The following is a 22,344-nucleotide window of genomic DNA, read 5'->3' as shown; positions in this document are numbered from 1 at the left end:
GGAGTGAGTGCGGAGGGAGGGAGTGAGTGCGGAGGGAGGGAGTGAGTGCGGAGGGAGGGAGTGAGTGCGGAGGGAGGGAGTGAGTGCGGAGGGAGGGAGTGAGTGCGGAGGGAGGGAGTGAGTGCGGAGGGAGGGAGTGAGTGCGGAGGGAGGGAGTGAGTGCGGAGGGAGGGAGTGAGTGCGGAGGGAGGGAGTGAGTGCGGAGGGAGGGAGTGAGTGAGGAGGGAGGGAGTGAGTGCGGAGGGAGGGAGGGAGTGCGGAGGGAGGGAGGGAGTGCGGGCGGAGGGAGGGAGTGCGGGCGGAGGGAGGGAGGGAGTGAGTGCGGGCGGAGGGAGGGAGGGAGTGAGTGCGGGCGGAGGGAGGGAGGGAGTGAGTGCGGGCGGAGGGAGTGAGGGAGTGAGTGCGGGCGGAGGGAGTGAGTGCGGGCGGAGGGAGTGAGGGAGTGAGTGCGGGCGGAGGGAGTGAGGGAGTGAGTGCGGGCGGAGGGAGTGAGGGAGTGAGTGCGGGCGGAGGGAGTGAGGGAGTGAGTGCGGGCGGAGGGAGTGAGGGAGTGAGTGCGGGCGGAGGGAGTGAGGGAGTGAGTGCGGGCGGAGGGAGTGAGTGCGGGCGGAGGGAGTGAGTGCGGGCGGAGGGAGTGAGTGCGGGCGGAGGGAGTGAGTGCGGGCGGAGGGAGTGAGTGCGGGCGGGCGGAGGGAGTGCGGGCGGGCGGAGGGAGTGCGGGCGGGCGGAGGGAGTGCGGGCGGGCGGAGGGAGTGCGGGCGGGCGGAGGGAGTGCTGGCGGAGGGAGGGAGTGCGGGGGGAGGGAGTGCGGGGGGAGGGAGTGCGGGGGGAGGGAGTGCGGGCGGAGGGAGGGAGTGCGGGCGGAGGGAGGGAGTGCGGGCGGAGGGAGGGAGTGCGGGCGGAGGGAGGGAGTGCGGGCGGAGGGAGGGAGTGCGGGCGGAGGGAGGGAGTGCGGGCGGAGGGAGGGAGTGCGGGCGGAGGGAGGGAGGGAGTGCGGGCGGAGGGAGGGAGTGAGTGCGGGCGGAGGGAGGGAGTGAGTGCGGGCGGAGGGAGGGAGTGAGTGCGGGCGGAGGGAGGGAGTGAGTGCGGGCGGAGGGAGGGAGTGAGTGCGGGCGGAGGGAGGGAGTGAGTGCGGGCGGAGGGAGGGAGTGAGTGCGGGCGGAGGGAGGGAGTGAGTGCGGGCGGAGGGAGGGAGTGAGTGCGGGCGGAGGGAGGGAGTGAGTGCGGGCGGAGGGAGGGAGTGAGTGCGGGCGGAGGGAGGGAGTGAGTGCGGGCGGAGGGAGGGAGTGAGTGCGGGCGGAGGGAGGGAGTGAGTGCGGGCGGAGGGAGGGAGTGAGTGCGGGCGGAGGGAGGGAGTGAGTGCGGGCGGAGGGAGGGAGTGAGTGCGGGCGGAGGGAGGGAGTGAGTGCGGGCGGAGGGAGGGAGTGAGTGCGGGCGGAGGGAGGGAGTGAGTGCGGGCGGAGGGAGGGAGTGAGTGCGGGCGGAGGGAGGGAGTGAGTGCGGGCGGAGGGAGGGAGTGAGTGCGGGCGGAGGGAGTGAGGGAGTGAGTGCGGACGGAGGGAGTGAGGGAGTGAGTGCGGACGGAGGGAGGGAGGGAGTGAGTGCGGACGGAGGGAGGGAGGGAGTGAGTGCGGACGGAGGGAGGGAGTGAGTGCGGAGGGAGGGAGGGAGGGAGTGAGTGCGGACGGAGGGAGGGAGGGAGTGAGTGCGGACGGAGGGAGGGAGTGAGTGCGGACGGAGGGAGGGAGTGAGTGCGGACGGAGGGAGGGAGGGAGGGCGGACGGAGGGAGGGTGGGAGGGAGCGCGGACGGAGGGAGGGAGGGAGGGCGGAGGGAGGGAGGGAGGGAGCGCGGGCGGACGGAGGGAGGGAGGGAGCGCGGGCGGAGGGAGGGAGGGAGCGCGGACGGAGGGAGGGAGGGAGCGCGGACGGAGGGAGGGAGGGAGGGAGCGCGGACGGAGGGAGGGAGGGAGGGAGGGAGCGCGGACGGAGGGAGGGAGGGAGGGAGCGCGGACGGAGGGAGGGAGGGAGGGAACGCGGACGGAGGGAGGGAGGGAGCGCGGACGGAGGGAGGGAGGGAGGGAACGCGGACGGAGGGAGGGAGCGCGGACGGAGGGAGGGAGGGAGAGAGCGCGGACGGAGGGAGGGAGGGAGAGAGCGCGGACGGAGGGAGGGAGAGAGCGCGGACGGAGCGAGGGAGGGAGAGAGAGCGGACGGAGCGAGGGAGGGAAAGTGCGCGGACGGAGGGAGTGAGGGAGAGTGCGCGGACGGAGCGAGAGAGGGAGAGTGCGCGGACGGAGCGAGAGAGGGAGAGAGCGCGGACGGAGGGAGAGAGTGCGGACGCAGTGAGAGAGGGAGAGAGTGCGGACGGAGGGAGAGAGTGCGGACGGAGGGAGCGAGTGCTGACGCAGCGAGAGAGGGAGCGAGTGCAGACGGAGGGAGAGAGTGCAGACGGGAGGGAGCGAGTGCTGACGCAGCGAGAGAGGGAGCGAGTGCAGACGGAGGGAGAGAGTGCGGACGCAGGGAGAGAGTGCGGACAGAGGGAGGGAGAGGGGAAGTGCGGACAGAGAGAGCGAGAGAGAGAGGGAGAGAAAGAGGGAGTGCGGACAGAGAGAGAGAAGGGGGTGGAGAGTGCGGACAGACAGAGAGAGAGAGAGAGAGAGGGGAGTGCAGAGAGAGAGAGAGGGAGGGAGAGAGAGGTGGGTGGGGAGTGCGGACAGACAGAGAGGGGGAGTGCGGACAGAATGAGAGTGAGGGAGAGTGCGGACAGAGAGTGAGGGAGAGTGCGGACAGAGAGTGAGGGAGAGTGCGGACAGAGGGAGAGGGAAAGTGCGGAGAGAGAGGTAGAGCGCGGAGAGAGAGGGAGAGGTAGAGTGCGGACAGACAGACAGACAGAGAGAGAGGGAGAGTGCGGACAGACAGAGACACAGAGAGAGAGAGCGGGGTGGGGAGTGCAGACAAACAGAGAGAGGGGGAGTGCGGACAGGGAGAGAGAGATGGGGGGGGGTGGGGGGGAGTGCAGACAGACAGGGGGGGGAGGAGTGCGGACAGAGAGAAGGGCGGGGGGGGGGGAGTGTGGACAGAGAGAGAGAAGGGGGGGGGAGTGCCGTCAGAGAGAGAGGGAGTGCGGACAGACAGAGGGAGAGGAGGAGTGCGGACAGACAGAGGGAGAGGGGGAGTGCGGGGAGAGGGGGAGTGAGAGGGAGGGTGCGGGGAGAGAGAGAAGGAGAGGGCGGGGAGAGGGCGAGTGCGGGGAGAGGGACAGAGACGGGGGGAGTGCAGCGAAGGTTCACCAGACTGATTCCTGGGATGGCGGGACTGACCTATCAAGAAAGACTGGATCAACTGGGCTTGTATTCACTGGAGTTCAGAAGAATGAGAGGGGACCTCATAGAAACGTTTAAAATTCTGACGGGTTGAGACAGGTTAGATGCAGGAAGAATGTTCCCAATGTTGGGGAAGTCCAGAACCAGGGATCACAGTCTTAAGGATAAGGGGTAAGCCATTTAGGACCGAGATGTGGAGAAACTTCTTCACCCAGAGAGTGGTGAACCTGTGGGAATTCTCTACCACAGAAAGTTGTTGAGGCCAATTCACTAAATATATTCAAAAGGGAGTTACTACTCGGGGGATCGAGGGGTATGGCGAGAAAGCAGGAATGGGGTACTGAAGTTTCATGTTCAGCCATGAACTCATTGAATGGTGGTGCAGGCTCGAAGGGCCAAATGGCCTACTCCTGCACCTATTTTCTATGTTTCTATGAGTGCGGACAGAGGGAGAGGGGGGAAGGGACAGATGGAGAGAGAGAGAGAGCGAGAGTCCGCGGGGAGAGAGGGGGAGAGAGCGAGGGGGAGGTAGAGCGCGCAGACAGGGAGAGAGGGGGAGGGAGAGAGTGCAGACCGTGGGGGAGCGCGGGGAGAGGGAGAGAGGGAGCGCGGGTAGAGAGGGAGCGCGGGTAGAGAGGGAGCGCGGGTAGAGAGGGAGCGCAGGGAGAGAGGGAGCGCAGGGAGAGAGGGAGCGCAGGGAGAGAGGGGGAGCGAGGGAGCGTAGGGAGAGGTGGAGCGCGGGGAGAGAGGGAGCGCCAGGATGAGGGACAGGGAGAGAGCGGGGGGTGTGTGCTGTGGGCACCGACCTGTCTCGCTGATCTTGATGTTTTTTTTCAGAGTGGCAAATGCCTTGCGGCGAGTTCTCATGGCCGAAGTGGCGACATTGGGTAATTTTATAATGTCCCCTCCCCGTGTCCCGGCGCGGCCCTGGTCCCGTTCCCCCCCCTCCCCGTGTCCCGGCACGGCCCTGGTCCCGTCCCCATCCCCCTCCCCGTGTCCCAGCGCGGCCCTGGTCCCGTTCCCCCCCTCCCCGTGTCCCGGCACGGCCCTGGTCCCGTCCCCATCCCCCTCCCCGTGTCCCGGCGCGGCCCTGGTCACGTTCCCCCCCCTCCCCGTGTCCCGGCGCGGCCCTGGTCCCGTTCCCCCCCTCCCCGTGTCCCGGCACGGCCCTGGTCCCGTCCCCATCCCCCTCCCCGTGTCCCAGCGCGGCCCTGGTCCCGTTCCCCCCCCTCCCCGTGTCCCGGCGCGGCCCTGGTCCCGTTCCCCCCCTCCCCGTGTCCCGGCGCGGCCCTGGTCCCGTTCCCCCCCCCCTCCCCGTGTCCCGGCACGGCCCTGGTCCCGTCCCCATCCCCCTCCCCGTGTCCCAGCGCGGCCCTGGTCCCGTCCCCCCCCCTCCCCGTGTCCCGGCGCGGCCCTGGTCCCGTTCCCCCCCCTCCCCGTGTCCCGGCGCGGCCCTGGTCCCGTTCCCCCCCCTCCCCGTGTCCCGGCACGGCCCTGGTCCCGTCCCCATCCCCCTCCCCGTGTCCCGGCACGGCCCTGGTCCCGTTCCCCCCCCTCCCCGTGTCCCGGCACGGCCCTGGTCCCGTTCCCCCCCCTCCCCGTGTCCCGGCGCGGCCCTGGTCCCGTTCCCCCCCCTCCCCGTGTCCCGGCACGGCCCTGGTCCCGTTCCCCCCCCTCCCCGTGTCCCGGCGCGGCCCTGGTCCCGTTCCCCCCCCTCCCCGTGTCCCGGCGCGGCCCTGGTCCTGTTCCCCCCCCCTCCCCGTGTCCCGGCACGGCCCTGGTCCTGTTCCCCCCCCCTCCCCGTGTCCCGGCACGGCCCTGGTCCTGTTCCCCCCCCTCCCCGTGTCCCGGCGCGGCCCTGGTCCTGTTCCCCCCCCTCCCCGTGTCCCGGCGCGGCCCTGGTCCCGTCCCCATCCCCCTCCCCGTGTCCCGGCACGGCCCTGGTCCCGTTCCCCCCCCTCCCCGTGTCCCGGCACGGCCCTGGTCCCGTTCCCCCCCCTCCCCGTGTCCCGGCACGGCCCTGGTCCCGTTCCCCCCCCTCCCCGTGTCCCGGCGCGGCCCTGGTCCCGTCCCCATCCCCCTCCCCGTGTCCCGGCACGGCCCTGGTCCCGTTCCCCCCCCTCCCCGTGTCCCGGCGCGGCCCTGGTCCCGTTCCCCCCCCTCCCCGTGTCCCGGCACGGCCCTGGTCCCGTTCCCCCCCCTCCCCGTGTCCCGGCACGGCCCTGGTCCTGTTCCCCCCCCTCCCCGTGTCCCGGCGCGGCCCTGGTCCCGTCCCCATCCCCCTCCCCGTGTCCCGGCACGGCCCTGGTCCCGTTCCCCCCCCTCCCCGTGTCCCGGCGCGGCCCTGGTCCCGTTCCCCCCCCTCCCCGTGTCCCGGCACGGCCCTGGTCCCGTTCCCCCCCCTCCCCGTGTCCCGGCGCGGCCCTGGTCCCGTTCCCCCCCCCCCCTCCCCGTGTCCCGGCACGGCCCTGGTCCCGTTCCCCCCCCTCCCCGTGTCCCGGCGCGGCCCTGGTCCCGTCCCCATCCCCCTCCCCGTGTCCCGGCGCGGCCCTGGTCCCGTCCCCGTCCCCATCCCCCTCCCCGTGTCCCGGCGCGGCCCTGGTCCTGTTCCCCCCCCTCCCCGTGTCCCGGCGCGGCCCTGGTCCCGTCCCCATCCCCCTCCCCGTGTCCCGGCACGGCCCTGGTCCCGTCCCCCCCCCTCCCCGTGTCCCGGCGCGGCCCTGGTCCCGTCCCCCCCCCTCCCCGTGTCCCGGCGCGGCCCTGGTCCCGTTCCCCCCCCTCCCCGTGTCCCGGCACGGCCCTGGTCCCGTTCCCCCCCCTCCCCGTGTCCCGGCACGGCCCTGGTCCCGTTCCCCCCCCTCCCCGTGTCCCGGCGCGGCCCTGGTCCCGTCTCCATCCCCCTCCCCGTGTCCCGGCACGGCCCTGGTCCCGTCCCCCCCCCTCCCCGTGTCCCGGCGCGGCCCTGGTCCCGTTCCCCCCCCCCCCTCCCCGTGTCCCGGCACGGCCCTGGTCCCGTCTCCATCCCCCTCCCCGTGTCCCGGCACGGCCCTGGTCCCGTCTCCATCCCCCTCCCCGTGTCCCGGCACGGCCCTGGTCCCGTCTCCATCCCCCTCCCCGTGTCCCGGCACGGCCCTGGTCCCGTCCCCCCCCCTCCCCGTGTCCCGGCGCGGCCCTGGTCCCGTTCCCCCCCCCTCCCCGTGTCCCAGCGCGGCCCTGGTCCCGTTCCCCCCCCTCCCCGTGTCCCGGCGCGGCCCTGGTCCCGTTCCCCCCCCTCCCCGTGTCCCGGCGCGGCCCTGGTCCCGTCCCCCCCCCTCCCCGTGTCCCGGCACGGCCCTGGTCCCGTTCCCCCCCCTCCCCGTGTCCCGGCACGGCCCTGGTCCCGTCCCCCCCCTCCCCGTGTCCCGGCGCGGCCCTGGTCCCGTTCCCCCCCCCCCCTCCCCGTGTCCCAGCGCGGCCCTGGTCCCGTCCCCATCCCCCTCCCCGTGTCCCGGCGCGGCCCTGGTCCCGTCCCCACCCCCCTCCCCGTGTCCCGGCACGGCCCTGGTCCCGTCCCCACCCCCCTCCCCGTGTCCCGGCGCGGCCCTGGTCCCGTCCCCACCCCCCTCCCCGTGTCCCGGCGCGGCCCTGGTCCCGTTCCCCCCCCCTCCCCGTGTCCCGGCACGGCCCTGGTCCCGTTCCCCCCCCTCCCCGTGTCCCGGCGCGGCCCTGGTCCCGTTCCCCCACCTCCCCGTGTCCCGGCACGGCCCTGGTCCCGTTCCCCCCCCTCCCCGTGTCCCGGCGCGGCCCTGGTCCCGTTCCCCCCCCCCCCCTCCCCGTGTCCCGGCACGGCCCTGGTCCCGTTCCCCCCCCTCCCCGTGTCCCGGCGCGGCCCTGGTCCCGTTCCCCCCCCCCCCCTCCCCGTGTCCCGGCACGGCCCTGGTCCCGTTCCCCCCCCCTCCCCGTGTCCCGGCGCGGCCCTGGTCCTGTTCCCCCCCCTCCCCGTGTCCCGGCGCGGCCCTGGTCCCGTCCCCGTCCCCATCCCCCTCCCCGTGTCCCGGCGCGGCCCTGGTCCTGTTCCCCCCCCTCCCCGTGTCCCGGCACGGCCCTGGTCCCGTTCCCCCCCCTCCCCGTGTCCCGGCGCGGCCCTGGTCCCGTCCCCATCCCCCTCCCCGTGTCCCGGCACGGCCCTGGTCCCGTCCCCCCCCTCCCCGTGTCCCGGCACGGCCCTGGTCCCGTCTCCATCCCCCTCCCCGTGTCCCGGCACGGCCCTGGTCCCGTCCCCCCCCCTCCCCGTGTCCCGGCGCGGCCCTGGTCCCGTTCCCCCCCCCCTCCCCGTGTCCCGGCGCGGCCCTGGTCCCGTTCCCCCCCCCTCCCCGTGTCCCGGCGCGGCCCTGGTCCCGTTCCCCCCCCTCCCCGTGTCCCGGCGCGGCCCTGGTCCCGTCCCCCCCCCTCCCCGTGTCCCGGCGCGGCCCTGGTCCCGTTCCCCCCCCCCCCCCTCCCCGTGTCCCAGCGCGGCCCTGGTCCCGTCCCCATCCCCCTCCCCGTGTCCCGGCGCGGCCCTGGTCCCGTCCCCACCCCCCTCCCCGTGTCCCGGCACGGCCCTGGTCCCGTCCCCACCCCCCTCCCCGTGTCCCGGCACGGCCCTGGTCCCGTCCCCACCCCCCTCCCCGTGTCCCAGCGCGGCCCTGGTCCCGTCCCCATCCCCCTCCCCGTGTCCCGGCACGGCCCTGGTCCCATTCCCCCCCCCTCCCCGTGTCCCGGCGCGGCCCTGGTCACGTTCCCCCCCCTCCCCGTGTCCCGGCACGGCCCTGGTCCCGTTCCCCCCCCTCCCCGTGTCCCGGCACGGCCCTGGTCCCGTCCCCACCCCCCCCCATGGCTCGCGTTGTCTCGCTCTGTCTCCCCTCCCTCCCGCGCGCTCCTGCCGTGTTCTGCTGTGACTGGTGTGTGATCTGTTGTGTTGTGTTGCAGCGATTGACTGGGTTCAGATCGATGCCAATTCCTCCGTCCTCCATGATGAATTCATTGCACATAGAATCGGTAAGTGTGCTCCAAACCATTTGATAACTCCACTGATGTGCAAGGGGCTGGGAGTGTAACTAAAGTCCAGGGCAGAATGTGGGCGTTGCCGGCAAGACTGCCATTTATTGCACAATCTCTGTTGCCCTTGAGAACCGCCACCTTGAACCGCTGCAGGAACCTGGCGACAAGTCAGGATGGTGTGTCACTCGGAGGGGAACGTGGAGGTGGTGGTGTTCCCATGCGCCTGCTGCCCTTGCCGTTCTCGGGGGTAGACGTCACAGGTTTGGGAGGTGCTGCTCGAAGAAGCCTTGGCGAATTGCTGCAGTGCATCTTGTGGATGGTGCACACTGCAGCCACGGTGCGCCGTGGGTAAGCTTGCAGGAACATAAAAACTGACTGCAAAAGCTTCTATTGATATGCGAAGAGAAAAAGATTCGTGAACACTAACGTAGGTCTCTTGCAGTCAGATTCAGGTGAATTTATAACAAGGAACAAGGAAATGGCAGACCAATTGAACAGATACTTCGGTTCTGTCTTCACTAAGGAAGACATAAATAACCTTCCGGAAATACTAGGGGACCGAGGGTCTAGCGAGAAGGAGGAACTAAGGGAAATCCTTATTAGTCAGGAAATGGTGTTTGGGAAATTGATGGGATTAAAGGCCGATAAATCCCCAGGGCCTGATCATCTACACCCCAGAGTACTTAAGGAAGTGGCCCTGGAATAGTGGATACATTGGTGATCATTTTCCATCATTCGATCGACTCTGGATCAGTTCCTATGGACTGGAGGGTAGCTAATGTAACACCACTTTTTAAAAAAGGAGGGACAGAGAAAACGGGTAATTATAGACCAGTTAGCCTGACATCAGTAGTGGGGAAAATGTTGGAATCAATTATTAAAGATGCAATAGCAGCGCATTTGGAAAGCAGTGACAGGATCGGTCCAAGTCAGCATAGATTTATGAAAGGGAAATCATGCTTGACAAATCTTCTGGAATTTTTTGAGGATGTAACTGGTAGAGTGGACAAGGGAGAACCAGTGGATGTGGTGTATTTGGACTTTCAAAAGGCTTTTGACAAGGTCCCACACAAGAGATTGGTGTGCAACATTAAAGCACGTGATATTGGGGGTAATGTATTGACATGGATAGAGAACTGGTTGGCAATCAGGAAGCAAAGAGTAGGAATAAATGGGTCCTTTTCAGAATGGCTAGTGGGTGGTTCAGTGCTGGAACCCCAGCTATTTACAATATATATTAATGAATTAGACGAAGGAATTGAATGTAATATCTCCAAGTTTGCAGATGACACTAAGCTGGGTGGCGGTGTGAGCTGTGAGGAGGACGCGAAGAGGCTGCAGGGTGACTTGGACAGGTTAGGTGAGTGGGCAAATACATGGCAGATGTGGATAAATGTAAGGTTATCCGCTTTGGTGACAAAAACAGGATGGCAGATTATTATCTGAATGGCAGCAGATTAGTAAAAGGGGATGTGCGACAAGACCTGGGTGTCATCGGTCATTGAAGGTTGGCATGCAGGTACAGCAGGCGGTTAAGAAAGCAAATGGCATGTTGGCCTTCATAGCGAGGGGATTTGAGAATAGGAGCAGGGAGGTCTTATTGCAGTTGTACAGGGCCTTGGTGAGGCCCCACCTGGAATATTGTGTTCAGTTTTGGTCTCCTAATCTGAGGAAGGACGTTCTTGCTATTGAGGGAGTGCAGCAAAGGTTCACCAGACTGATTCCCGGGATGACACGACTGACATATGAAGAAAGACTGGATCGACTGGACCTGTATTCATTGGAATTTAGAAGAATAGAAACGTAGAAACATAGAAAATAGGTGCAGGAGTAGGCCATTCGGCCCTTCGAGCCTGCACCACCATTCAATGAATTCATGGCTGAACATGCAACTTCAGTAACCGATTCCTGCTTTCTCGCCATACCCCTTGATCCCCCCAGTAGTAAAGACTACATCTAACTCCTTTTTGAACATATTTAGTGAATTGGCCTCAACAACTTTCTGTGGTAGAGAATTCCACACATTCTTCATATGTCAGTCCCGCCATCCCGGGAATCAGTCTGGTGAACCTTCGCTGCACTCCCTCGATAGCAAGAACGTCCTTCCTCAAGTTAGGAGACCAAAACTGTACGCAATACTCCAGGTGTGGCCTCACCAAGGCCCTGTACAACTGTAGTAACACCCTGCGCTGTACTCAAATCCCCTTGCTATGAAGGCCAACATGCCATTTGCTTTCTTAACCGCCTGCTGTACCTGCATGCCAACCTTCAATGACTGATGTACCATGACACCCAGGTCTCGTTGCACTTTCTCTTTTCCTAATCTGTCACCATTCAGATAATAGTCTGTTTCTCTGTTTTTACCACCAAAGTGGATAACCTCACATTTATCCACATTATACTTCATCTGCCATGCATTTGCCCACTCACCTAACCTATCCAAGTCACTCTGCAGCCTCATAGCATCCTCCTCGCAGCTCACACTGCCACCCAACTTAGTGTCATCTGCAAATTTGGAGATACTACATTTAATCCCCTCGTCTAAATCATTAATGTACAATGTAAACAGCTGGGGCTCCAGCACAGAACCTTGCGGTACCCCACTAGTCACTGCCTGCCATTCTGAAAAGTACCCATTTACTCCTACTCTTTGCTTCCTGTCTGCCAACCAGTTCTCAATCCACGTCAGCACACTACCCCCAATCCCATGTGCTTTAACTTTCCACATTAATCTCTTGTGTGGGACCTTGTCGAAAGCCTTCTGAAAGTCCAAATATACCACATCAACTGGTTCTCCCTTGTCCACTCTACTGGAAACATCCTCAAAAAATTCCAGAAGATTTGTCAAGCATGATTTCCCTTTCACAAATCTCATAGAAATCTCATAGAAACATATAAAATTCTGGCGGCTCTGGACAGGTTAGATGCAGGAAGAATGTCCTGTTGTTGGGGAAGTCCAGAACCAGGGGACATGGTCGTAGGATAAGGGGTAAGCCATTTAGGACTGAGATGAGAAACTTCTTCACTCTACCACAGAAAGTTGTTGAGGCCAGTTCGTTGGATATATTCAAAAGGAGTTAAATGTGGCCCTTATGGCTAAAGGGATCAAGAGGTATGGAGAGAAAGCAGGAATGAGGTACTGAAGTTGCATGATCAGCCAAGATCATATTGAATGGCGGTGCAGGTTTGAAGGGCCGAATGGCCTGCTCCTGCACCTATTTTCTATGTTTCTATCACTTTGCTGATGATTGAGAGTACACTGATGGGGCGGTAATTGGCCGGATTGGATTTGTCCTGCTTTTTGTGGACAGGACATACCTGGACAGTTTTCCACATTGTCGGGTAGATGCCAGTGGTGTAGCTGTACTGGAACAGCTTGGCTAGAGGCGCGGCTAGTTCTGGAGCACAAGTCTTGAGTGCTACAGTTGGGATGTTGTCAGGGCCCGTAGCCTTTGCTGTATCAAGTACGTTCAGGCTGGGAGGGCAAATAAAGGGTGATGGACTGGGAGAAACTTTTAATGGAAGGCTTCTGAAACTTGAGGATAAACTGATTTTCAAGAGTCGATAAGGGTAATGCAATCGACATAATATATTTAGATTTTCAAAATCCTTCGATTATGGTACGACATACTAGATTCCTGACTTAGACCAGATCATGTGGAATCAGAACAACAGCTTGTATTTATATAGCGTCTTTATCGTAGTAAAACGTCCCAAGGTGCTTCACAGGAGTGTTATGAGACAAAATATTTGACACCGAGCCGCATAAGGAGACATTGGACCAAAAGCTTGTTCAAAGAGGTCGGTTTTATGGAGCGCCGAAAGAGAGGTAGAGGGGCAGAGAGGTATAGGCAGGAATTCCCAGAGCTTGGGGCCCAGGCAACAGGAGGCACGGTCACCGAGGGTTGAGCGATTATAATCAGCGATGCTCAAGTGGGCAGAATTAGAGGAGCGCAGACATCTCGCGGGGGGCTGGCTCTAGAGGAGATTACAGAGCTAGGGAGGGGCGAGACTATGGAGGGATTTGAAAACCAGGAAGAGAATTTTGAAATCGAGGCGTTGTTTCACTGGGGGTGAGCGCAGTGGGTGATGGGTGAGCGGGACTTGGTGCAAGTTAGGACATTGGCAACTGAGTTTTGGATGACTTCAACTTTACATACGGTAGAACATGGGAGGCCAGCCAGGAGTGCGGAGGAATAGTCAATAGATGACCTGAGGCGGAGACGGAAACGGGCGATGGTAGAGTTGGAACTAGGTGGGCTTAGTTATGCTGCCGATAAGTGGCTGGAAGCTGATTTCAGGGTCAAATATGGCACCAAGGTTGCGAACCGTCTGGTTCAGCCTCAGACAGGAGTTGGGGAGTTAGTGGCGGGGACCGAAAACGATGGCTTCAGTCGCAGCTATCAGAAAGGCATAAATAGAATCCATGTGGATAGAGATAAAAGATAATAAAGGATCAATCACACTAATAGGGCTAGTCTACAGACCACCTAATAGTGGAAGGCACGTGGAGGAAGAAATATGCAGACACATTAGGGAAATGAGTAAAACGTAGAATAATAATCCTGGGGGATTTCAACTACCCCGATATTAATTGGACAGAAGAGGTAGGTAAAGGGGATAAGGGAATGGAATTCTTACAATGTGTACAGGACTCCTTTCTAACCCAAGGGAGGATTCGCTATTGGATCTAGTAATGGGGAATGAACCAGAGCAGATAAGAGAAGTTAAAGCAGGGGAACATCTAGGCAATAGTGAGCATGATATAATACGCTTTATGGTAATTGAGAAGGGCATAAGTATGACAAAAGCCACAGTAATACATCGGAGAAAAGTTGATTTTGAAGGGGTGAGAATAGAACTTGGGAAAATAAAATGGGCAACAATATTGACAAAAACAATGGGAAATATTTAAAACGGTGTTCAGGAACAATATATTCCATGACAAGTAAACACGAGTGAGACTCCATGGGTGAGCAATTGAGGGTAAGGAAAGAGGTGTACATTCAATACATAAACAGCAGGGGAGTGCGTGATAAAAGAGAATTTGAAAAGATTCAGAGAGAAGTAAAAAAAAAACACAATTAGGAAGGCAAAGAGGAACTATAAAATTAAATTATGAAGGAACATAACACAAAATAGTAAAATATTTTACAGGAACATCAATAAAAAAGGGCCCTTGGGGTGGGAATAGGGCCATTTAAGGGATAGACAGGAGAATAGCACAAGTAACCAGAGAGAGATGGCCAAAATATTCAATCATTATCTCGCTTCAGTATTTGCCAGGGAGACAGAACAGGTGGCCAGGACATTGGATGATGAAATTAGTCATAAGATAAGTGCATTTAAAATAAAAAGAGGGAATATCTTAAATAAACTAATCAAACTCAAAGGATTGAAGCCCTAGTCTGGATGGATTGCATCCACACATTTGAAAAGAATCTAGGCAAGAGGTAGCAGAGGCATTATTCCACGTATTTAATAATAATTTGTTAAAACAAGGTGTAGTGCCAGAGGACTAGCGAATAGCTTACGTAATACCTATATTTCAGAAGGGGAATAGAACATGTCCAGGGAATTCAGGCAGCTTAACATCGGTGCTAGGAGAAATAGTGGAATCCCAAATAAAGGATAAAATAGAACATCATCCAGAAACCAAAAATATAATAATGAATAGTCAGCATGGGTTTCAAAAGGAAAGTCTTGCTTGACCAACCTCACTGACTGTTTTGAAGAGGTAACAGAGAGAGTAGACAAGGGTAATGCAGTCAATGTAATGTATCTAGATTTTCAAAAGGCCTTCGATAAGGTACCCCATAATAGACTGATGAACAAGGTAGAGAATGCAGAGTCGGGGGACAAGTAGCAGAATGGATCGCTTGCTGGCTTCAAGGCAGAGAGTAGGGGTAAAGGGTAACCATTCATAGTGGCAGAAGGTGAGTACTGGTGTTCCACAAGGATCAGTGCTGGGACCTCTGTTGTTCACAATTTATATTAACCATTTAGACATTAGAATGAAAAACACAATTTCTAAATTTGCGGATGGTGCCAAATTGGGGGGAGAGGAGATAGTCAGTACTGAGGAGGACGGCATCAAATTACAAGGGGACATGAATAAACTTGCAGAATGAGCATATAATTGGCAAATGAAGTTCATCACAGAGAAATGTGAGGTATTACATTTGGTAGGTAGAATAGGGAGGTCACTTATTACTATGAGAGTCTAGGTGGGGTAGAGGAACAAAGGGATCACGGATACCAATCACTAAAGGTTGCGACACAGGTTAGCAAGGCTATAAAAAGCAAACCAGGAACTAGGGTTTATTTCTAGAGGGATAGAACTGAAAATAGACAGTCCCTCGGAATCGTGGAAGACTTGCTTCCACTCTTAACATGAGTTCTTTGGTGGCTGAACAGTCCAATACGAGAGCCACAGTCTCTGTCACAGGTGAGACAGATAGTCGTTGAGGGACAGGGTGGGTGGGGAGTATGGTTTGCCGCACGCTCTTTCCACTGCCTGCGCTTGATTTCTGCATGCTCTCGACGACGAGACTCGAGGTGCTCAGCGCCCTCCCGGATGCACTTCCTCCACTTAGGGCGGTCTTGGGCCAGGGACTCCCAGGTGTCAGTGGGGATGTTGCACTTTATCGGAGGCTTTCAGGGTGTCCATGTAACGTTTCCGCTGCCCACCTTTGGCTCGTTTGCCGGGAAGGAGTTCTGAGTAGAGCGCTTGCTTTGGGAGTCTTGTGTCTGGCATGCGGACTCTGTGGCCTGCCCAGCGGAACTGATTAAGTGTGGTCAGTGCTGGGGATGTTGGCCTGGACGAGGACGCTAACGTTGGTGTGCCTGTCCTCCCAGGGGATTTGTAGGATCTTGCGGAGGCATCGTTGGTGATATTTCTCCAGCGACTTGAGGTGTTTACTGTACATGGTCCACCTCCCTGAGCCATACAGGGTATTACTACAGCCCTGTAGACCTTGGTGGCAGTTTTGAGGGCCTGGTCTTCAAATACTCTTTTCCTTAGGCGGCCAAAGGCTGCACTGGCACACTGGAGGCGGTGTTGGATCTCATCGTCAGTGGTTAGACCATTCTTTGAGCACTGCCTACAATTCTGGTCGGTCACCAGCTTGTTGGGCGGGCCACATTGTTCGCAAGCCCGACAAGACTCCCAAAGCAAGCGCTCTACTTGGAACTCGACCAGCGGCAGGTCGGGGCCATAAAAGGAGCGGAGGTGCAGCGGCCTGGGAGCAGCGTGGAGGCCACTACAAGGTACAGTGCGAGCTGGTGCAGGGGGGCAATGGCAGCGAAGAGTGATGTCATCAAGATCCAGGTCAATTATTGGAGCGTGGGCAGGTACAGCAGGAGCGGCGAGAGACTGCAGAGCGATGTGATCGGGGCCCAGGAGCAGCATGGGCCAGCCCACACTGCGATATGTGTGCGCATTAGGTCCGTGCAGCAGAGCAGGACTCCAGTCGTCTTGGCTAATCCTTGCCACTGGACCAAGACCGAGCTCTGTCAAGCCCGTGTGGTGGCTGGTGTGCAACGGCCACCCCACGTTAAACAAATCCACGCACAGGCATCTTCCACCCTTCAGTATGTAGTTCGAGTCCTTAATTCGAAACACCTGTGAACTCATCCTTTTTTTGGCGTGGAAGCAAGTTATCCTCGCTTCGAGGGACTGCCTATGATGATGATGATGATGACTCGGAACTCCTACACGGCAACCGAGCCCCAGGTGGGCAGAGGAAACTTTTCAAGGACACCCTCAAAGCCTCCTTGATAAAGTGCGACATCCCCACTGACCCTGGCCCAAGACTGCCCTAAGTGGAGGAAGAGCATCCGGGAGGGCGCTGAGCACCTCGAGTCTCGTCGCCAAGAACATGCAGAAATCAAATGCAGGCAGCGGAAGGAGCGTGCAGCAAACCAGTCCCACCCACCCTTTCCTTCAACCACTGTCTGTCCCACCTGTGACGGAGACTGTAATTCCCGTATTGGACTGTTCACTCACCTGAGAACTCACTTTTAGAGTGGAAGCAAGTCTTCCTCGATTTCGAGGGACTGCCTATGATGATGAAAAGGATATAGAGGCGCTGGAGAGGGTGCAGAGAAGATTTACAAGGATGATACCAGAAATGCGAGGGAAAGGATGAACAGGCTGGGTCTCTTTTCTCTCTTTAAAAAAAAAAAAAGAGTCTGAGTGGTGACCTAATCGAGTCTATATAATGATGAAAGGTTTTGATAGAGTGGATACGGAGAGAATGTTTCCACTTGTGGGGAAGGGCAGAACTAGAGGCCATCAATATAAGATAGTCACCCAGAAATCCAATGGGGAATTCAGGAGAAAATCCTTCGCCCAAAGGGTGGTGAGAACTCGCTGCCATAGGGAGTGGTTGAAGCAAATAGTATCGATGTGTTTAAGGGGAGGCTGGGCAAGCATATGGGGGAGAAGGGAATAGAGGGTTATGCTGATAGAGTTAGATTAGGAAAGATAGGAGGAGGTTAGAGTGGAGCATAAACACCGGTATGGACTGGTTGGGCCGAATGGCCTGTTTCTGTGCCGTATATCCCGTGTAACCTGATGTAATTCCCAATATTTAATTGGAGAAAGTTTCTGCTCATCCAGAACTGGATGTCGGACAAGCAGTCTGGCAATTTAGAGCCCATGGAGGGATTGAGAGAAGTGGGGGTGAGGTAGAGCTGGGTACGTCAGCGTACATGTGGAAACTGACTGTGTTTTCGGATGATGTCGCCGAGGGGCAGCATGGCGATGGGAACTAGGAGGGGCCAAGGACAGACCCTGGGGGTACACCAGAGGGAACGATGCGGGGGTGGGAAGAGAAGCCGTTGCAGGTGATTCTCTGACTACGATTAGATGGATAAGAATGGAACCAGGCGAATGCAGTCCCACCCAGCTGGACGGTGGTGGAGAGGTGTTGGAGGAGGATGGAGTGGTGAACCATGTCAAGGTCTGCAGACAGGTCGAGGAGGAAGAGGAGGGATAGTTTACCTTTGTCACACTCACATAGGATGTAATTTGTGACTTTGATGAGGGCTGTTTTGGTTCTATGGCCGGGCGGAAACCGGATTGGAGGGATTCAAATCTGGAATTGTGGGAAAGATGGTCACGGATTTGGGAGGCGACAGCACAGTTCTGGTCTCCATATTATAAAAAGGATATCGAGGTACTGGAGCAGGTGCAGACAAGTCTTACTGAAATGATATCCTCTCCGTTCTGGTATCAGGGAAGACTGACAAGATCTGCGGCTCTTCTCCCTAGAAGAGAGCAGGCTGAAGGATGAACTGAGACATCTTTAGGATTATGACAGGGTTTGTCAGGGTAGATGTAAAGAAAATGTTTCCACTTGAGGGGAAGACCAAAACTAGGGGTCATACATCTAATAGGAAATTCAGGAGACACTGACAGATACCGAGGGCTCAATGCTGCAGAAACCCTAGAGCAGTATGGAAAGTCCAGGGGTGAAATGACAAAGGAAGTAAAGAGAGAGCATGAAAAAATGTTGGCAAGTAAAATCAGGGAAAACCCCAAGATGTTTTATAAATACATTGAGAGCAAGAGGATAACGAGAGAGAGTGGGGCCTATTGGAGACCATAATCTGTGTGTAGAGGCGGAAGACGTGGGTATGATTCTTAATGAATACTTTGCATCTATTTTCACAAAGGAGAGGGGCGATGCAGACATTGCAATCAGGCGAGAAGGAGTGTGAAATATTAGATGAAATAAACATAGTGCGAGAGGAAATATTAAGGGGCTTAGCATCTTTGAAAGTGGAGAAATCTCCAGGCCCGGATGAAATGTATCCCAAGCCTAGATAGAGTGGATAGGAAGGACCTATTTCACTTGGAAAGGTCAACAACCAGGGGGCGTAGATTTAAAAAGCACTTGGATGTGCAACTTAAAGTGGTGTAACCTCCAGGGGTAAGGACCCAGAGCTGGGAAGTGGGATTAGGCCGGATTGCTCTTTGTCGGCCGGCGCAGACATGATGGGCCGAAATGGCCTCCTTCTGTGCTGTAAATTTCTGTGATTCTATGCCCAGAGAGCGGTGGGAATGTGGAACTCGCTACCTCAGGGAGTGGTTGAGGCGAATAGTATCGATGCATTAAAGGGGAGGCAGAAAGGAATAGATGGATATGGTGATAGGGTGCGATGACGAGGGGTGGGAGGAGGCCCAGTGGTCTGTTTGCTACAAATGCTGTGATAGGATGTAAACCCTGGTGCAACCTTTTGGATTTGTTCCTTTCATCTAAATGTTTATTCTTCATTTTCAGGATTAATTCCTCTAACAAGTGATGATATTGTGGATAAGATGCAGTATTCAAGGGTATGTGGAGATTATTGCGGGGCTGAGAGTATACGTGGGGGGGGGGGCGGGAGAGTGAGATGGCAAGGGGCTGTGTGTTGGAGGAAGTGCAGGAGAGCGGCACGTTGGTCGGCGAGCGTATGTGTTTGTGGCCCGTGTGTGGCGGTAGTTCAGAGTGCGCGCATGTGAGCGGCACGTGTGTGAGCGCGCGCGTGTGTGGCCCGTATGTGATGGTAGTTCAGAGCGTGCGTGTGTGTTTGTGGCCTGTGACAGTAGTTCAGAGCGCGCGCGCGTGTGTGTTTGTGGCCCGTGTGTGACGATAGTTCAGAGCGCGTGTGTGTGAGCAGCGCATGTATGATCGCGCGTGCGTGTTTGTGGCCCGTGTGTGTCGGTAGTTGAGAGCGCGCGTGTGAGTAGCGCATGTGTGTTTGTGGCCCGTGTGTGACGGTAGTTGAGAGCGCGCGTGTGTGAGTAGCGCATGTGTGTTTGTGGCCCGTGTGTGACGGTGGTTCAGAGCGCGCGTGTGTGAGTAGCGCATGTGTGTTTGTGGCCCGTGTGTGACGGTGGTTCAGAGCGCGCGTGTGTGAGTAGCGCATGTGTGTTTGTGGCCCGTGTGTGACGGTGGTTCAGAGCGCGCGTGTGTGAGTAGCGCGTGTGTGAGTAGCGTGTGTGTTTGTGGCCTGTGTGTGACGGTCGTTCAGAGCACGCGTGTGTGGCCCATGTGTGACGGTAGTTCAGAGCGCGCGTGTGTGATCGTGTGTTTGTGGCCTGTGTGTGACGGTAATTAAGAGCGCGTGTGTGTGAGTAGCGTGTATGTGTGGCCTGTGTGTGACGGTAGTTCAGTGCGCGCGGGGCGTTGAGAGCTGGGGCTGTGTTGAAGGTGCTTCACTGACTGCTGCTCTCTGCCACCAGGACTGTACATGCGATGAGTTCTGTCCGGAATGCTCAGTGGAGCTGACCCTCGATGTGAAGTGTAATGAAGATCAGACGCGGCACGTCACCTCGCGAGATCTGCTGTCCAACAATTCCCGAGTTATTCCCGTGAGTAATGTTCCCCCTCGTTCCTTTTGTACTGAGCGGGTCACAGACTCATTGAGCGCGAGCTTTTTGTCCGTGAACTAATGTTACTACAACAGTGTCTCAACATATTCACAGCAATGCCATATCGCCACCCCAACCTCAAATCATCAGGCAATCAGACACGGTTCACTACAAGTTCAACCTAACTTCTCTGATTTTGAAATGAACCCCAGTGCTTTATTTGCACTTTTATGGCTTTTTTAACCTGCGTTGCTACTTTGAATGGTCTGCGAATCTGTACCCCGAGATCCCTTTGCACTTCTACCCCATTTACCTACCAAAATACACTCTTATCTACTAACTTACACACACACTTAGCTATATTAAAATTCAATTTTCATTTACACGCCCATAGAATTAATTAAAAGCTTTTTAGTTCGTCATATGCAAACTATATTTACAAAAATACTTGTCAGAAATGAGTTGGACATGAAGGAACTACATAATATAAGAAATAGGAGCAGGAGTAGGCCATACGGCCCCTTGACCCTGCTCCACCATTTCATGTACTCGGGTCCACCTCCCTGCCCCACCCCCTTATTCCCTTATCAGTTAAGAAACTATCTATTTCTGCCTTAAATTTATTCAATGTCCCAGCTTCCACAGCTCTCTGAGGCAGCGAATTCCACAGATTCACAGCCCTCTGAGAGAAGAAATTTCTCCTCATCTCAGTTTTGAATGGGCGGCCCCTTATTCTAAGATCATGCCCCCTAGTTCTAGTCTCCCCCATCAGTGGGAACATTCTCTCTGCATCCACCTTGTCAAGCCCTTTCATAATCTTATACGTTTCGATAAGATCACCTCTCATTCTTCTGAATTCCAATGAGTAGAGGCCCAACCGACTCAACCTTTCCTCATAAGTCAACCCCCTCATCTCCAGAATCAACCTAGTGAACCTTCTCTGAACTGCCTCCAAAATAAGTATATCCTTTCTTAAATATGGAAACCAAAACTGCACGCAGTATTCCAGGTGTGGCCTCACCATTACCCTGTATAGTTGTAGCAAGATTTCCCTGCTTTTATACTCCATCCCCTTTGCAATAAAGGCCAATATTCCATTGGCCTTCCTGATCACTTGCTTGCCTGCATACTATCCTTCTGTGTTTCATGCACAAGGACCCCCAGGTTCCGCTGTACTGCAGCATTTTGCAATTTTTCTCCATTTAAATAATAACTTGCTCTTTGATTTTTTTTCTGTCAAAGTGCATGACCTCACACTTTCCAACATTATACAACATTAAACAATATTCCAAATTTTTGGCCACTCACTTCGTCTCTCTATGTCCTTTTGCAGATTTTTTGTGTCCTCCTCACACATTGCACATCCCATCTTTGTATCGTCAGCAAACTTGGCTACGTTACACTCAGTCCCTTCTTCCAAGTTGTTAATATAGATTGTAAATGCATCATAATGCAATAACACTTCAGAAAAACCATTCAATTACACGGTTATATATCGACAAACAACTCAAAAGCCCAAGATGAGCTGAAAGATGCAGCTCTATTCATGCAATTAGTATTAATTTTAACGTTGTCAATATATTAGCCCATCCCTCATGTCCATCATCATCATAGGCAGTCCCTCAGAATCGAGGAAGACTTGCTTCCACTCTAAAAGTGAGTTCTCAGGTGACTGTACAGTCCAATACGGGAATTACAGTCTGTGTCACAGGTGGGACAGACAGTGGTTGAGGGAAAGGATGGGTGGGGAGTCTGGTTTGCCGCACGCTCCTTCCGCTGCCTGCGCTTGGTTTCTGCACGCTCTCGGCGACGAGACTCGAGGTGCTCAGCGCCCTCCCGGCTGTACTTCCTCCATTTAAGGTGGTTTTTAACCGGGCATTCCCAGGTGTCAGTGGGGATGTTGCTCGAGAGTTTAAACTAGCTTGGCAGGGGGATGGGAACCTGAGAAAAAATTCAATAGGGAAAGAAGTAAAACAAATTGCAAAGCAAGAATGTAGGAAGTGAATTTGTAAAACAGAGGAAACAAAGGATGGTAAGTAGTAAGCAAGGAGGTCTTCCTGTGCTGAATGCAGGGAGTATAGCGAGTAAGGCGGATGAGCTAAGAGCACAGGTAGACACTTGGGAATATGATATTATAGCTATTACAGGCACATGGCTGAAAGAGGGGCAGGTTTGGCAGCTCAATATTCCTGGTTTACCCCCCCCCTGAGGAGTTATGATGGGCCCAAGTTTCCACACGATAAAAAAGGGGCGCCCGTTTACCGCGCCACAAAGTGCGCCTAAAAAAACCCTCCGTATTCTCCACCTCCCTGCAGGTCCTCTGGCCCTCGGCGCGGCGCAGCAGGAGCTGTAGGGGGCGGAGCCAGGTACCTGCGCTGAAAACAGTGCCGGGACCTCTGCACATGCGCGCTACATTGGGCAAGTGCAGTAGCTCCAGGCGCCCGAAACTGTGTGGGAGGGGCCCGAAGCACGCAGCCCCTAGCCCTGGCCCAATGGCCTCACTGGGGCTGCGTCAATAAGGCTCCTCCCATGGCCAGCTCCTGCTTCCTGCCGACTCACACTCCCTCCTGCTCCCCCCCCCCCCCCCCCCCCCGGACCCGACCCGTCTGCCGCTGTCGCTCCTGCTCCCCCCCCCGGAC

General features: G+C 57.4%; 1 protein-coding gene across 1 annotated transcript in view; it reads left to right on the top strand.

Moving 5' to 3' along the window:
* Window positions 1-19,801, top strand: part of polr2c (RNA polymerase II subunit C) — a 28,289-nt gene extending 8,488 nt beyond the window's left edge. Inside the window, exons 2-5 of the mRNA XM_070870856.1 lie at window positions 4,162-4,211; window positions 8,272-8,340; window positions 18,633-18,685; window positions 19,577-19,801. Coding sequence (XP_070726957.1) covers window positions 4,162-4,211; window positions 8,272-8,340; window positions 18,633-18,685; window positions 19,577-19,786 — 382 coding nt within the window. The 3' untranslated portion in view covers window positions 19,787-19,801. The remainder of the gene's footprint in view (window positions 1-4,161; window positions 4,212-8,271; window positions 8,341-18,632; window positions 18,686-19,576) is intronic.
* Window positions 19,802-22,344: the final 2,543 nt, after the last annotated feature.

The sequence above is a fragment of the Pristiophorus japonicus genome, unplaced genomic scaffold, assembly GCF_044704955.1.
Source record: "Pristiophorus japonicus isolate sPriJap1 unplaced genomic scaffold, sPriJap1.hap1 HAP1_SCAFFOLD_1866, whole genome shotgun sequence".
Lineage (NCBI taxonomy): Eukaryota > Metazoa > Chordata > Chondrichthyes > Pristiophoridae > Pristiophorus > Pristiophorus japonicus.
Note: the sequence above shows the minus strand (reverse complement) of the source record. Positions and strands in the feature narration are given on the sequence as shown.